The 18,099-nt window shown below is 40.6% G+C and overlaps 1 protein-coding gene across 2 annotated transcripts in view; it reads right to left on the bottom strand.

Moving 5' to 3' along the window:
• Nucleotides 1–5,008: 5,008 nt before the first annotated feature.
• LOC109891110 (S-adenosylhomocysteine hydrolase-like protein 1) overlaps nt 5,009–18,099 on the bottom strand; it is a 55,791-nt gene continuing 42,700 nt past the window's right edge. For both annotated transcript variants that reach the window (XM_020483425.2, XM_020483426.2), the window contains exons 9-17: nt 14,431–14,494; nt 14,002–14,090; nt 13,845–13,915; nt 12,877–12,971; nt 12,581–12,679; nt 12,429–12,497; nt 8,591–8,669; nt 5,914–6,034; nt 5,009–5,716 (exon numbers count right to left, since the gene is read on the bottom strand). In XM_020483425.2, the coding sequence (XP_020339014.1) occupies nt 5,710–5,716; nt 5,914–6,034; nt 8,591–8,669; nt 12,429–12,497; nt 12,581–12,679; nt 12,877–12,971; nt 13,845–13,915; nt 14,002–14,090; nt 14,431–14,494 (694 nt within the window). In that variant the 3' untranslated portion in view covers nt 5,009–5,709. The remainder of the gene's footprint in view (nt 5,717–5,913; nt 6,035–8,590; nt 8,670–12,428; nt 12,498–12,580; nt 12,680–12,876; nt 12,972–13,844; nt 13,916–14,001; nt 14,091–14,430; nt 14,495–18,099) is intronic.

Below are 18,099 nucleotides of genomic sequence, written 5' to 3'. Positions count from 1 at the left end.
TGGGTTCGGAACAAACACCATCACCGAATAGCTAATATACCCTAGCCTGACCTTATCAGGTAGAAAGTCCATATCAAAGCTTAAAAAGACAGACAGCGTATTCTCTGTCTCACTATTTCCACCGGGTCTGTGTCTCACCAAACTGCAAGCATCACAAACACCAGGAATATTATTTCTCATCTTAACCACCTTTACACTCAATGCCACCCCACTGATCACTCCTTTGAGCGGTGCCCTGCTCCGGAAAACAAAGAATGACACAGGTTGAGCCCTGAGATGCATGACGCGGAACACCTGCTGCCTCTGGGCGGAGGATGCAAAAAACATTTATACAAAAACTTTCACAGATGTAACCGTTCCCAGTTTGTCCTTTACCCAGTTTGAAACAATGTATGGGTCGGCCAAAAAGCAGGAATCCACATTTAAAAAAAAAAATGTCACTCCTACCAGTCCAAAATCATCTCAGGTTCCTCAGGGAAAATATTGGAAGTCTCTACTTCACCCTGGTCAATCTCACTTCAAAACACCAACCCACTGGGCATAGATGTCAATTCAGAGTCTATTCCACATTGGTTCAATGTAATTTCATAAAAATTATGTGGAAACAACGTTGATTCAAACAGTGTGTGCCCAGTGGGATGTCACTCCCTCCATGGTTAAGTTTCGTATGCTATGTATTTATTTTGTGGATGTCCATCATCCATTTTGTATGTTACAAATTCCAATTTGTAAGATATGTTACGAACTGCAAATCATACAATATGTTACAAGTTTTAAAAATGACATGATATTGTGGCTAACATTAGTTAGGTGGCTAATGCTAATGTTAGCTAGGTGGCTAACATTAGCTAGGCTAGGGGTTAGGGTTATGAGTTAGGTTGAAGGGTTAAGGTTAGAGTTAGTTAACATGAAAAGTAGCTAAAAAGTAGTAAGTAGTAGCAAAGTTACTAATTAGCTAAAATGTAACCTTTGGGTTGCTAAATGTTTGCGTTATACGCCCACCCCGACCAATCACCCAACTTTAGTTATGGCCCACTAATTTAAGTGTCCCGGATTCTATGTAACCATACCAAACTTAACATATCATACTAATTTAAGTGTCCCAGATGTATTTTTACTATGTTATGTATAGTCTATGAGACCAGGGCTGGGTTTCCCAAAAGCATCGTAGCATTAAGGTCATCTTAATTCCAATTAAATGGATATAAGATTATCTTAGTGCTAAGATGCTTTTGGGAAACCCAACCCAGGCTGGGTACTCTGCACAACACAGATGTTTTAAATGCTACAAAGCAGATGCAGGTCCTATTCTTCAGGCCTGTGGGGTCAGGAATGTGCACTCCATACTTGATGACCTGCTGAGTGTGGCTGCCCTGAAAAAAGCCCTGGCTGCTGGATATGGTGAGGCTTCTGGGACTGTCATGACAGCGGTCACTCGAAGTGTCTGTCAGCCGATCACATTTGACTGCAAGACTGGACCCTCCTCCGGTATAAACTTCTGCTTTATCGGAGTCCCCTCTTGTCCATGGAGAACTTCTTGGGATTGGTTTTCCAACCATATACACCATTGTGACCAAACTTATGAACCTAATCTAATGTGGTGCACCAGAGGATTCCACACTCGTCCTGAGGGACTGGCCCTTACTGGATGATCTGGAGAAGCACCTGTCTGACATCCTTGGAATGTCCAAGGATTGCCAGTGGAGAAGAGGTCAACTTATACTTGAAACCAGAAGTTGAAAGAGATATCACCTGTCTGATTGTGAGAGCCATGATGAAGCGCCATCCCAGTGGTTACTCTGGAAGATACCCTGTGAGACCTGGTGACTGTGGAGAGCGCTGCAGAGAAGATGAGCACAAAACTGGAACATAACTACTGGACCATAATGTGGAGCAGCGATCTAAGGCACTGCATGTCAGTGCTAGAGGCATCACTACAGACCCTGGTTCGATTCCAGGCTATCACAACTGGCTGTGATTGGGAGTCCCATAGGGTGGCACACAATTGGTCCAGCATCGTCCGGGTTAGAGTTTGGCCGTCATTGTAAATAAGAATTTGTTCTTAACTGACTTGCCTAGTTAAAGGTTAAATAAAACATGTATTATGATGACCTCTTTCTACACATTATTGACACACTTGTGTACATCTTTCCAATTGACTCTGCCATGCCAGTGCTGGGTGAAGATGTGTGGAAGCACTTCTGCTTGGCACAGCAGCTTTGGGTTGTTATCTAAGATGAGTTAGTCAAAGCTCCAAAAAGCAAGTGATCATAAATCACCCAAGGAGGGAGATTTCCTCTGCCGTGTTTGGAGGGCAGTGAAGCGAGTTAACCTATGGCTGCTGTAGACATATCAGTAGCTAGGACTGAAATATACAGTCATTGTTGGCCCAGTCTTACATTATTTGAAGCAGCCAAATCAAATATTTGTTAAACTTTAATCTATATTTTGTCATTTAAAGCATTGTTTACATGAATAAAATTGTTTTTCAAATTTTCTAACAGTGTTAGAAAATATTATGCTAAGTGGAAAACCCCCATACAGTCAGTTACAGAAATGGGACAACATTTTTGCACGAGCAGTTTAATTCAAACACAGAAAAGTTTATTAAAGGGATAGGTATACATCAACCAACAGAAAGCAGAAACAGAAATAACAGCATCGGAGAGCATTCAAGTAAATCAATTTGAATTGAGACTCAGCCAGACTCCACCAAATAATACATAGTACTGTATAATCTAACATTATGATTTCATTTGCAAAGCTCAAATAATCAGCTAAAAAGTTAGTTTTGTCGAAACCAGAGATACATAAGCGATTCTCGCATCATGTACGTCTCATTGATCCTTGCTTCAAACAAAGGGTCAACATTTCAGCTCCTCACGCATCACTTGGTTTTGAATACTGTTGTCAATAAGTGAAACTTGACAGTTGGTATATGGTATTTTCGAGATGAAATTATTAAAATGGTTACAAATCAATCACATAAGCATAATAATTATATGTCACTAGAGTTCTTCACTATTTACATCGGTTGAAGTGAAATTGCAGAGCACTGTTGCATACAACAGCCAAATGACCCTGGACTTGAGAGCTGGTGAGATAAGAACTCTCTCCTGTTAGACAATGTTTCATAAACTGACTATATTTGTCAGTTATTAGGACATCCGGCTAGTCCTTATCGTTATGACAGTATGAATGAATAAAAAATATGGAAGATTAATTTAACTAAAACTGAACTTGAGAGGCATTGTAATCAATGCAGTGCATGTAAAGGAATTCTGGGCGATCAAGTAATTTTACTTTATGGCATGCTTTTTGGTAGTGCTATACAGACCATACCCAAGGGAAGAAATGGAAAAATGTACTGTACTTTCAAAAACAATGGTATGTACAAAACAAGTGAATTCAAACTACTTTGTTAACTCACAATGGAAGTAACTTTAAAATATTGACACATCAAGCAGTTTTGGTACCCCCCCAATAAGTACAAATCTTTATAAGAGACCACTAGATTTGTGCACAGCGATTATATTGCAGAATCAGAACACTGTTGGACAGCTTCCAAAGAGGAAGAGAGCAGACGGACATAATCCGACAAGTGATGAATATGTACAGTAGCAGATGAGTCACAAGGCACTGTCACTTGACCAGTAACCAACGTTACGACACCAATGTCCCGCCAACAATGTTCTTCTCACGCATAAGTCCTTGCTTGTAATGCCCAAAGCTTTAAGTAGTGCAAAGATGAAAGTGCTTTATCTCACAGTTGCATCAGCGAACATATACACAAATAAAACAGTATCTGTTTCACACAGCTAAAATGGAAGGACAGAAAAGCCTGAAAACCTCAGCAAAAACTAAAATTGGATGCACAGATGTGGTCTGTATTCAATGGACTCAGTGTCCCATGTTAACAGACCAGGGTGAGAGTGGTCTGTTAAATGCACAGGTAATACATACATATTATTTACCCTCTGTAATACTATCGGCGGGTGAAACAAAAAAAAACACAAAAAAACAACAATAAAACATGCAGTTTGCAGTCTGATGATCATCATTACTCCACTGAAAAACCACTCTCCCTTATGGAGAGTTGGTTGGCTGTGTAAGGTTATTCTTTCTGCTAAAAACTGACAATAGTGACCATGTGATGGTGACATGAAAACACACAGGTATGGATGTAGAGAACAGAGAAGGACAACATGGTGATTAGGAACATTAAGAAAAAACAGGATTCATGACACAAAAAATGATACCAGTAACAAACTATCTGCCAACTATAATATTTCAAAAATAATGTCAATAAACTCATTTCCACATAATTAGGACCAGAGATGGAGAAATGTCAACTCCACTATTGTCATTTGAGTCTGATAAGAGTACTTTAATGCAAAACATTTCAGTGTTATTACCCTATAACCATGTGAGAATCAATCAAAACCAGTGCCACATTGGATAATCGCTCTTCTGGTTACACATACCTTTCTGTATCTACATGTTGGTGAAGATAACTACATTTCTGTACTGTACATGCATGCATTCATGTACACCTTAGGAGGTTCAGTCAGTAAAAGTAATCATCTTTTCAATTCAATCACATTTCAGCTCTGTTTCAAAGGGAGAGAGGATAGAGCAGTAAAATTAACAGCTGGTAATAAACATCTATGTGGGTATCATGTTTCCAGTAGGAAACGTGACAATGTGTTTAAGGCCCAGTGCAGTCAAACACTTCATTTCCTTTGTTTTATATATATTTCTAGACTGAGGTTGGAATAAGGCTGTGGAATTGTTAAAATTTCAATAATGCCCTTTTAGAGTAAGAGCTGTTTGAAAGACTGCCTGAAGTTTCAACCTGTTTTGGTGGGATGGAGTTTGGCCTGCCTGATGACATCACCAGACGGTAAATTAGTCAATAGACCAATAAGAGAGTTCCAAACCTTTCTGACAATAACAGCTAGTTTTCGGTTTTCCCCAACCCACTCAGACCACTCCCTGACAGTCCTAGCAAAATTCTTGCTTGAGAAATTGCTCTTTGCTAAGAAGCTGTTTGTTCTCAATTAAAATAGTTTTTTAAAAAAGAAACAAAGGTAAGGTACTTAATTGTGACCCAGAAATGATTAGATATTAAGATACAAACGGCTGCATTGGACCTTTAAATGCGATTGGGGCTTTCTAGTGTAGAGGCCATTTCTCCCTGTTCCCCTGGCTGGAATGTAATTATTTGAGAAGCGTGTAGCGACATCAATGCAGAAAACAAATACAATCTCAATCACAACGATCCCCTTCCCTACACAATCATTTGGCACAATAATATAAACATAAAACAAACTACTGATAAACCACCAAAAAAATGTCTATTCTAGTGGAGAGTGGGTATGAAATCAGACTTCTGTAGAAAGAAATACATCTCTAGCTGAGAGCAGAGTTTAAGTGCTGTACTTTCAATTAATTAGTCATTCATGGCCAGTGGGATCCTGCGTGCTGGTTTCTTAGAGGAGGTGTGTACTTACAGAACTGATGGTGAAACTAAACACACAAAACAGCAAATGAAACAGTGTAACATTTACTTAAGATGATGACGGAATAGAGCTTGATTTGAAAACAGAAACAGTGTCTTTAAAAAATAAAATATAGATTTCGTTATCTTCTGGTCATCCAGGCCTTGTCCAAGTCAAGGAGTGCAGAGTTGTGGTCCAGTCATGCAAGCTAATACCTGTGAAACCCCAAAATTAACATAAACCTAGCAGTCAAATGTTTGTACTGTACAGCATACAAACATTTACTTTACCTTAACTCGATTGGACCAATGAGAACATGTATGCTGTGGCTGTGGGGATCCACTGCAGATAAATCGTACATAAATCTGATATTTGGGTGTCATTTAAAGGGATCTTAGATGGATGATTGTACCTGTAGTAGTTGGGTTTGAATGGGCCATTCTTGTTGAGACCCAGGTACTTGGCCTGCTCATCTGAAAGCTCAGTCAGGTGGGCATCAAAGGTGGGCAGGTGCAGGCTGGCAACATACTCATCTGAGACAATCACAACACACATACAATTATAGAAATGATAAACAATGTTTTATTTTATTCAACGTAACGATTTGTGTCAATGTAACGGAATGCCACATTCATGTCATCACAGGAAATAAGTAGGGCCTCAGAAACCAGTGGACGTGGTTTGAACAGCTTGTCCAAAACAAGCACTTGTGAAACAGTATCATTATGTCCACAATCACAGAGGGAGTGATTAAACAGCTAGAGCAGGAATTGCTGCAAGCTGTCAAATAAAATGTTATTGGTCACATACACATGGTTAGCAGATGTTAATGCGAGTGTAGCGAAATGCTTGTGCTTCTAGTTTCGACCATGAAGTAATATCTAACAACTAATCAAACAATTTCATAACAACTACCTTATACACACAAGTATAAAGGAATGAATAAGAATATGTAAATCAAAATATATGGATAAGCGATGGCCGAACGGCATAGGCAAGATGCAGTAGATGGTATAGAGTACAGTATTTACATATATACGAAGAGTAATGTAGGGTATGTAAACATTATATAAAGTGGCATTGTTTAAGTGGCTAGTGATACATTTATTACATCCAATTTTTTATTATTAAAGTAGCTAGAGATTTGAGTCAGTATGTTGGCAGCAGCCACTCAATGTTAGTGATGGCTGTTTAACAGTCTGATGGCCTTGAGATAGAAGCTGTTTTTCAGTTTCTCAGTCCCCGCTTTGATGCACCTGTACTGACCTCGCCTTCTGGATGATAGCGGGGTGAAAAGGCAGTGGCTCGGTGGTTGTTGTCCTTGATGATCTTTTTGGCCTTCCTGTGACATTGGGTGATGTAGGTGTCTTGGAGGGCAGATAGCCGATGATGCGTTGTGCAGACCTCACTACCCTCTGGAGAGCCTTGCGGTTGTGGGCGGAGCAGTTGCCGTACCAGGCGGTGATACAGCCCGACAGGATGCTCTTGATTGTGTATCTGTGAAAGTTTGTGAGTGTTTTTGGTGACAAGACACATTTCTTCAGCCTCCTGAGGTTGAAGAGGTGCTGCTGCGCCGCCTTCCCCACGCTGTCTGTGTGGGTGGACCATTTCAGATTGTCCGTGATGTGTACGCCAAGGAACTTAAAACTTTCCACCTTCTCCACTACTGTCTCGTCAATGTGGATAGGGGGCTGCTCCCTCTGCTGTTTCCTGAAGTCAACGATCATCTCCTTTGTTTTGTTGACATTGAGTGGGAGGTTGTTTTCCTGACACCACACTCCGAGGGCCCTCACCTCCTCCCTGTAGGCCGTCTCGTCATTGTTGGTAGTCTACCACTGTGTCTACCACTGTGGTGTCGCCTGCAAACTTGATGATTGAGCTGGAGGCGTGCATGGCCACGAAGTCATGGGTGAACAGGGAGTACGGGAGGGCTGAGAACGCACCTTTATGGGGCCCCAGTGTTGAGGATCAGCGGGGTGGAGATGTTTCCTACCCTCACCACCTGGGGGCGGCCAGTCAAAGTCCAGGACCCAGTTGCACAGGGCGGGGTCGAGACCCAGGGTCTCAAGCTTAATGATGAGTTGAGGGTACTATGGTGTTAAATGCTGAGCTGTCGTCGATGAACAGCATTCTTACATAGGTATTCCTCTTGTCCAGGTGGGTTAGGGCAGTGTGATCGCGATTGCGTCGTCTGTGGACCTATTGGGGCGGTAAACAAATTGTAGTGGGTCTAGGGTGTCAGGTAGGGTGGAGGTGATATGATCCTTGACTTGTCTCTCAAAGCACTTCATGATGACGGAAGTGAGTGCTACGGGGCGATGTTTAGCTCAGTTACCTTAGCTTTCTTGGAAACAGGAACAATGGTGGCCCTCTAGAAACATGTGGGAACAGCAGACTGGGATAAGGATTGATTGAATATGTCCGTAAACACACCAACCAGGTGGTCTGCGCATGCTCTGAGGACATGGCTAGGGATGTCGTCTGGGTCGGCAGCCTTGCGAGGGTTAACACGTTTAAATGTTTTACGTTGGCTGCGGTGAAGGAGAGTCCGCAGGTTTTGGTAGCGGGCCATGTCGTGGCACGGGCGGTTTTCTTTTTGTAGTCCGTGATTGACTGTAGACCCTGCCACATACCTCTCGTGTCTGAGCCGCTATGACTCTACTTTATCTCTATACTGATGCTTAGCTTGTTTGATTGCCTTGCGGAGGGAATAGCTACACTGTTTGTATTCGGTCATGTTTCCGGTTGCCTTGCCCTGATTAAAAGCAGTGGTTCGAGCTTTCAGTTTTGCGTGAATGCTGCCATCAATCCACGGTTTCTGGTTGGGGAAGGTTTTAACAGTCGCTATGTGTACATCACCACCGATGCACTTGCTAATAAACTCGCTCACCGAATCAGCGTATACATCAATGTTGTTGTTCGACGCTATCCGGAACATATCCCAGTCCACGTGATCAAAGAAATGTTGAAGCGTGGAATTGAGTAGCTAACTAGACCATAACATAATAATTATAACTACCACTACAGCCACCATTTCTCTGTATTCTCATGTAACGCTCCAAACACATGAGGATATAATAAGGACTCACCCATCTTCTTGGGCAGCAAGTAGACATCCTGTTTGTAGCGGCCCTCTGGAGCATTGTACAGCTCAATAAGGGCCAGAGCCTGTTGGAGAAATTAAGCACCATATACAATCATCTGTATACACACACAATCTCAGGAATAGACATATCAATAATCACATTATACAATGTACTCATGTGAACACAGAGCCCTGTTACTTTTATTTCACCTTTATTTCACCAGGTAGGCTAGTTGAGAACAAGTTCTCATTTGCAACTGGGACCTGGCCAAGATAAAGCATAGCAATTCGACTTACATTCAAACAACATTTTATAAATACCCACACCGTTCCTGGAACCGTTGAATAACCCCTGAACCTTTTTAGAAATGCCATGACAGCAGTCTAAATATACAGCTGTGCATGTAAATATACTTTTCTTAATGTGCCAAATTAAAGGTGTTATTAGATGCACAAATTGTCACTGAATGAAATATGCACTAGGGGAGATGGCTACACTATGCCATTGCTTCCCCTGTCCTAGCTCTATCTAATCTACATGAGACATGCTCAGTTCAGATAAGCCCTCAGCCATTCCCAGGAGGTTTATTATTAGAGATGACACTGAGGTCAAGGCACACTCTTATCATCTATCACGGTGGCCTAATTATGGGAGGGAATAGACCATATAATAACCCACAGACTCCTATCTGGTAGCTAGTGTTGGGTTGAAAGAGGCAGTGAGGGTCTGTATTACCTGCTGCTATCAGCAGCACAACTTTTTTTTAACCTTTATATAACCAGGAAGGGCTCATTGAGATTTAAAATCTGTTTTTAAGAGCGTCCTGGCCAAGATAGGCAGCACCAAGTCATTACAAAAATTACAGACAAACAACATGAAAAACTACAAGAAAAAAACCCATCATAGAATTCACAAGAGTATAACAAAACAAAAACAGCAAATTAAAAACATTGATAGTTCAGGCAATCAGTCTCAAAATCATTCATCAGTGATTTAAAAATACCAATCTGGACAAGTTCTTCCAGTTTAAAAGTATTTTGTAAGGCGTTCCAAGACGATGGCGCAGAGCACATAAAAGCCCTTTTACCAAATTCAGTTGGGACATTTGGAACAGTTAGGAAGATAAAGTCCAGCGAACGAAGAGAGTACCCACCACATTTCTGAACAATAAAAATGCCCAAATAAAAAGGAAGTAAACCCAAAATGGCTTTGTAAATAAAAGTATACCAGTGCCTGAGCCTACGAGTGGCTAGAGAAGGCCAGCCAACCCTGGTATACAAAGTGTAGTGGTGCGTACGGGTTTTGCAGTTTAAAATAAATCTCAAAGTGCCATGGTAAAGGGTGTCAATTATTCTCAAACACTGAGCGGAAGCATTCATATATAAAATATCCCCATAGTCTAGTAAAGGCATAAATGTAGCTGATACTAGCCTCCTTCTGGCTTCAAAAGAAAAACCGGCATTATTCCTAAAATAAAATTCAAATTTCAGCTTTAAATTTTTTGTAAGTTGTTGAATATGCAATTTAAAAGAGAGGCCATCATCAATTAAAATTCCAAGATATTTATTTGAGGTTACAACCTCAATCTTCTTGCCCTGAAAGGTAGTAATAGGTGAAAGGTTCAGAGGTCTATTTCTTGCATTAGAAAACACCATTAGTTTAGTTGTGTCAGTATTGAGGATAAGCTTCAATTGACACAAGGTATGTTGAACAGTATAAAAAGCGGTTTGCAAGTTTTGGAAAGCTTTTGTAAGAGACGAGGCACAACAGTAAATAACAGAATCATCAGCATAAAAATGAAGTTGCGCATTTGACATTTTTGTCTAAATCATTTATATAAATAGTGAATAAGAGAGGACCAAGAGCCACTAAAGACAGACACTTTGACATAAGCCCATCAAATTGAGTGCACTGAGTTCTATCAGACAGATAGTTAGCAAACCATGCAACTGCATGCTCTGAAAGACCTACACTTGACAAACTCTGCCTTAGTATAGCATGATCAACTGTATCAAAAGCCTAAGAGAGATCAATAAAAAGTGAGACAGTGCTGTTTTTTGTCAAGGGCTTCAGTGATATAATTTAAAATCTTCATGGCTGCTGTAATTGTGCTATGCTGCTTCCTGAAACCCGATTGGTACATTGATAAAATAGAGTTAGTAAATAAAAACTATTTTAGCTGTTCACTCACAAGGATTTCAAGTATTTTCACCAGGGGTGACAGCTTTGACATTGGCCTATAATTATTTAAAAGAGTTGTATCCCCCCCCTTTTAAAAGTGGTAGGACAAATGCTGATTTTCAGAATTTCATTACATTCCAGGGTTAGATTGAACAGATATGTAAGTGGTTCAGCTATGAAATCAGCTGCAAGATTTAAAAAGCAGGGATCCAAAAGATCAGGACCTGCAGGCTTTCTCTGATCTAAGGATTTCAGGGCTTTATGTACCACCTGCACTGAGAATAGCAAAAAGCTAAAGGTTTGACCAGCTCTCACTGGTTCATCCACACAGGGTTGTACAGAGACAGAGGACACTGAATCAAACAGCCCACCAGATGATACAAAGTGCTCATTGAAACAATTCAGCATTTCAGTTTTGTCATATACAGCAACAGAGTCCTTCAAAACACATGACGGTAATTCATTAACATTACATTAACATTACTGTTACCAGACATCGACTTAATAGCCTTCCAAAACTTTCTAGGGTCATTCAGGTTATCAGTGGTAACAGACATAAAATATTCAGACTTGGCCTTCCTGAGAAGAAAAGAACACTTGTTTCGTAATTGCCTAAAAATAAGCCAATCAGCATCAGAACGTGATTTCCTTGCATTAGCCCAGGCTAGATTACGGTTGTGAATAATACAAGACAGCTCAGAAGAAAACCATGGATTATCCCGCCCTTTAACCCTGATCCTGCGGAATGGGGTATGTTTGTTTACTATTTGGAAAAAAACATAATGAAAGAATTTCCAGGCAGTTTCCACATCAGGAATAAGCTCAATCTTACTCCAGTCAAAATAAAACAAATCATGAAAGAAAGCCTGCTCATTAAAACACTTCACATTTCTCTTACGAATAAAACGTGGGTTTGTCTTAGGAACCTTAGTATTTCTAACAGCAACAACAGCACAATGGTCACTTAAATCATTACAAAAAACACCAACCGCAGAATATTTATGTGGAACATTTGTCAATATCAAATCAAATCAGGGTAGATTTATCTGGGCATTTAAGATTTGGGCGAGTGGGCGAGTTAATCAACTGGGTAAGATTCATAGAATTACAAAACATTTTTAAATCATCAGACACCGGCTTTAACCAACACCAGTTGAAATCATCAATCAAGATCATTTCACTGTAAAGAAGTTAAGACATAAGGTGCGTCGAATAAGAAAATGCATCACTGAGAGCAGAGGGGGGGGGTCTATAACAGCCGATCACAGTTATAGAGAGCAGAGGGGGGTCTATAACAGCCGATCACAGTTATAGAGAGGCCCTTTGAAACCTCAATATTCAATGCAAGAAATTCCAACTGTTTACAAATAGTTTCAGACTTTGCCACACTTACAGGGAATTGAGATTTTACATTTTTAGCCACACCCCCACCTTTCTTAACTTGATCAGTGCGATAAACATTGTAACCACTTATACAAATATCCTTATCAAAAACAGACTTGCTGAGCCATGTTTCAGAAAACACAATTACATCAGCATCAGTTGATTTAGCCCAAATCCAGGCTGCGTACATTTAAATGAAAAATACCAAAACCAGATCTTGATTTAAAATCAAGACTACTCTGTCTGGTTGTTAGCTACTGTGGGGAGTGTCTTTTACCTGGGTCGTGGCTGTGATTGACAGGACGAAGGTGGGAACTGTGGAGCAGCTGAGGTTCAGAAGACGACCCTGAGGGAGACACACAAACGTGTAATTTGCTATGTGGGAGTATATGTGCATGTGTGTGTGTGTGTGTGTGTGTAACTTCCCACCTCGGCCAGCAGGATGACCCTCTTGCCGTCAGGCCAGATGACGTGGTCCACCTGAGAGCGCACTCTCTCCCAGGTCAGTTCTGGGGTCCGCAGGCTTGCCTGGTTAGCAGGTCACACACACAAGGGTCATGAAAATACACTACGCACTCTCACTCACACTCTATTAAAAGTCTAAATATGCAAATCATTTGAAATCATCATCATGAACTTCATATTCCTAGGAAAACTTCAAAAAGTCCCTCCCTTGATTTTTACGTTTTACTGTAGCAACAAACTAGTTTATCAAAGTTCCTCACCACGTCAATCTCAGTGTTGGAGTGTCCCATGTTGCACACGATGGAGCCGTTCTTCATGCGGTCCAGCTGGTCCCTAGTCACCACGTTCTTATTCCCTAGGAGACCAGAGAAAAACCCCAGTCTAAAACCTATCTCCGTATAGGGCTTAGCACAAACCCTCAGGGTGATTAGGTGATGCAAAGGGCCATGAAGAGTGTGTATATAACATATTATATATTAAAAAAATATATATAAATTTAAATATAAAAATATATAAATAAATCAAATAGAAATAAATCTTCTACTTATTTATTTTATTTGTGTATATATAATAATTATATATATATGATAAATATATTTATTTGATATATATATATTTGATATAAATATATTTATTTGATATATATATATATATATATTTATTTGATATATGATATATAGATATATATGATATATGATATATAGATATATATGATATATAGATATATATGATATATAGATATATGATATAGATATATATATATGATATATATGATATATATATGATATATATATATATATATGATATATGATATATATGATATATATATGATATAGATATATATATGATATATATGATATATATATGATATAGATATATATATATGATATATATGATATATATATATGATATATATCATATATAAGATATATATATATGATATATATATCATATATAAGATATATATATATATCATATATAATATATAAAATAAATATATAATATATAAAATAAATATATCAATAAATAAAATATAAATAAATAAAATATAAATAAATCTTATTTGTGTGTGTGTGTGTGTGTGTGTGTGTGTATGTATATATATATATATATATATATAATAAAATAACAAAATACACATATATTTTTATTTTTTACAAATCATATTTAATTGTCCAAAATAATATCACTATTGATTACATAAACACAGTAGTTTGATGTTGTTTACCAGTGCATGTGATGATGACGTCCACCTGACGGATGACCTCGTTCAGCTTGACCACCCTGAAGCCGTCCATGCTGTTAAGACACACATGGGGAAAGAGTGGTTAGTCAGAACAGAGGGGGAGAGACAAGTGCTCTGTTTCCTACTTGCTGTCCCTCACCAGGCCTGCAGGGCGCAGATGGGATCAATCTCTGTGACGTAGACGATGGATCCCATGGCTTTCAGTGCGGCAGTGCAACCTTTCCCAACCTGCAGGGAGAGCACATTGCATTAGCATTACATAATATGACCACACCACATTGACCTTGATAAACAGAAAAGGCTACAAATTACCCACTACAGAACATGCATACTGGTAAACCTTGACGTCCACATTAGACTCTTTAGAGGCGGATTACATTAGACTAAATACACAATGACTTCGCATGAGATGACATTGAACTCTTCAGTATATTGATGTACTAACATGTACTGTACATGTGATAATCATTACACTGAGTGCACATATTCTCATTATAGCAGGTTTAGCATAGCCGGAACAGACTGACTATTTAAACAGAACTACATGTACAGTATGAAACCGCCTTACCTCTCCATAACCACATACAACAACCTGCTTTCCTCCAAACATCACATCTGTGGTCCTCTTCAGGCTGCAGACAGAAACATGGAGACAGAGACCAGGGAAACAATAGGATTCAGGAAGTCTGCCTTTCTGTGGTGTGTTAAAACCACAGGTTGAGTTAAATGGGCAGTAGTCGTCTATAAAAGCAATTTCCCAGGCCACTGGAACACACAGGCCATGTTGTTAGCCTGATTTATTGGCTTACACAGGCCAGAGATGCTTTGGCGGGGACACAGAAAATGCATCATCTTTTGCCTTGGAGAAAAATTCAGCAGAACAGGACAGAACAGCAAAATACAACAGGTATCAGTGATTTATTGCTACTTGTCAAAACAGCATTTTTGGTGCTGGTGCAGTTTATAAGGTGCTTGTTTTAAACCTTATCGTGAAATGCTTACTTACAAGCCCTTAACCAACAATAGATCAAGAAATAGAGTTAAGAAAATATGACTAAATCCAACATTTACTGAAGTAAAAAACATAATAAAAAGTAACAATACAATTACATAATAACGAGGCTATATACAAAGGGGTACCGGTAATCAAATCAAAATCACTGGGGGTACCGGTACAGAGTCAATGTGCGGGGGTACAGGTTAGTCAAGGTAATTTGTACATGTAGGTAGTGGTAAAGTGTCTATGCATAGATAATAAACTGCGAGTAGCAGCAGTGTAGATTCTAGCCACCCTAGTCTATGACTAGGGTGGCTAGAATCTTTGACAATTGATGGGGGCTTCCTCTGACACCGCCTAGTATATAGGTCCTGGATTGCAGGAAGCTTGGCCTCAGTGATGTATTGAGGCTTAGGCACTACCCTTTGTAGCGCCCTATGGTCGGATGCCGAGCAGCTGCCATACCAGGCGGTGATGCAACCGGTCAGGATGCTCTCAATGGTGCAGCTGTAGAACATTGAGGAAAAGGTGTTGTCGTGCCCTCGTCACAACTGTCTTGGTGTGTTTTGACCATGATGGTCCCCACATTACCAATGAACTTGGTACCAAGGTACATGAAACTCGACCCGCTCCACCGCAACCCTGTTGATGTTAAATGTTCGGCCCTCCTTTGTCTGTAGTCCACAATCATCTCCTTTGTCTTGCTCATACCTCCTCTCTGTAGGCTGTCTCATTGTTGTCGGTGATCAGGCCTACCAATGTTGTGTCATCAGCAAACTTAATGATGGTGTTGGAGTCGTGTTTGGCCACGCAGTCGTGGGTGAACAGGGAGTACCGGAGGGGGCTAAGCACGCACCCCTGTGGGGCCCCGGTGTTGAGGATCAGCATGGCAGATGTGTTGTTGCCTACCCTTACAGCCTGGAGGCGGCCCATCAGGAAGTCCAGGATCCAATTACAGAGAGATGTATTTAGTCCCAGAGTCCTTAGCTTAGTGATGAGCTTTGTGGGCACTATGGTGTTGAACGCTGAGCTGTAATCAATGATCAGCATTCTCACATTGGTGTTCCTTTTTCCAGGTGGGTGAAGGCAATGTGGAGTGTGATTGAGATAGCGTCATCTGAGGATTTGTTTATGCGAATTGCGAGTGGGTCTAGGGTTTCCGGGAGGATGGTGTTGATGTGAGCCATGACCTGCCTTTCAAAGCACTTCATGGCTACTGACGCGAGTACTACGGGGCGGTAGTCATTTAAGCAGGTTACCTTTGCATTCTTGGGCACAAGGGACTATTGTTGTCTGTTTGAAACATGTAGGTATTACAGACTCGGAAAGGGAGAGGATGAAAATGTCAGTGAAGACACTTGCCAGTTGGTCTGCACATTCGCCGAGTACATGCCCTGGTAATCAGTCTGGCCCGCGACATTGCGAATGTTGACCTTTTTAAAGGTCTTGCTCACATCGACTATGGAGAGCGTGATCACACAGTCCTTCCAGAGTGCTCTCATGCAAGCTTCAGTGTTGCTTGCCTCAAAGCGAGCATAAAAAAAGGCATGTTGCTCGTCTGGTAGGCTAGCGTCATTGGTCAGCTTGCGGTTAGGTTTTCCTTTGTAGTCCGTAATAGTTTGCCAGCCCTGCCACATCTGACAAGCGTCAGAGCCCGTGTATTAGGATTCAATCTTAGTCCTGTATTGACGCATTGCCTGTTTGATGGTTCGTCTGAGGGCATTGCGAGATTTCCTCCGGATTAGTGTCCCGCTCCTTGAAAGCGGCAGCTTTAGCCTTTAGCTCGATGCGGATGTTGCCTGTAATCCATGGCTTCTGGTTGGGATATGTACGTACGCTCACTGTGGGGACGATGTCGTCGATGCACTTACTGATGAAGCCGGTGACTGAGGTGGTATACTTCTCAATGCCATTAGATGAATCACAGAATATATTCCAGTCTATGCTAGCAAAACAGTCCTGTAGCGTAGCATCCGTGTCATCTTACCACTTCAGTATTGAGCGAGTCACTGGTACTTCCTGCTTAAGTTTTTGCTTGTAAACAGCAATCAGGAGGATATAATTATGGTCAGATTTGCCAAATGGAGAGTGAGGGAGTGCTTTGTATGCGTTTCTGTGTGTGGAGTAAAGGTGGTCTAGAATTTTTTTCTCCTTTGGTTGCAGATGTGACATGCTGGTAGAAATGAGGTAAAACTGATTTAATTTTGCCAGCATTAAAGTCCCCGGCCACTAGGGGTGTCGCTTCTGGATGAGCATTTTCTTGGTTGCTTATGGCCTTATACAGCTCGTTGAGTGCGTTTTTAGTGCCAGCATCGGTTTGTGGTGGTAAATAGATGGCTAATAATATAGATGATAACACTCTTGGTAGATAGTGTGGTCTACAGCAATACCTCGAGACGACTTTAAGATTAGACATCGCGCACCAGGTGTTACTGAAAAACAGATACACCACCGCCCCTCGTCTTATCAGACGTAGCTTCTCTGTCCTGCCAATGAATGGAAAACCCAGCCAGCTCATTATTATCCGTGTCGTTGTTCAGCCACGACTCAGTGAAACATAAAATATTACCGTTTTTGATGTCCCGTTGGTAGGGTAGTCGACCGTAGATCATCAAGTTTGTTTTCCAGTGATTACAAGTTGGCCAATAGAACCGATGGTAGTGACGATTTACTCACTCGTCTCTGAATCCACACAAGGCACCCCGACCTTCTCCATCTGTATCTCCACCTTCTCTTTAGGTGAATGACGGGGACTTGAGCCTGCTCTCCAGAAAGCAGTATATCCTTCGCAACGGACTCAATAAACTTCTAGTCGGACTCATGAACCTCATCCAGTTCGAGGTGAGTAATCGCTGTTCTGATGTCCAGAAGCTCTTTTCAGTCATAAGCCATCCCCTCCGGCGCCATTATATTGTCTAGTGTATATGATTTTATGTATGTACAGTATATCAAATTAATTTGTCACATACACATGGTTAACAGATGTTAATTTGAGTGTAGCGAAATGCTTGTGCTTCTAGTTCCGACCACGCAGTAATATCTAACAATATCTAACAGTGTAAAGGAATGAATAAGAATATGTAACTAAAAATATGGATAAGCGATGGCCGAACGGCATAGGCAAGATGCAGTAGATGGTATAGAGTACAGTATATACATATACGAAGAGTAATGTAGGGTTTGTAAACATTATATAAAGTGGCATTGTTTAAAGTGGCTAGTGATACATTTATTACATCT

This window comes from Oncorhynchus kisutch, linkage group LG5 (assembly GCF_002021735.2).
Source record: "Oncorhynchus kisutch isolate 150728-3 linkage group LG5, Okis_V2, whole genome shotgun sequence".
NCBI lineage: Eukaryota > Metazoa > Chordata > Actinopteri > Salmoniformes > Salmonidae > Oncorhynchus > Oncorhynchus kisutch.
This window is presented reverse-complemented; position numbering and strand designations above follow the sequence as displayed.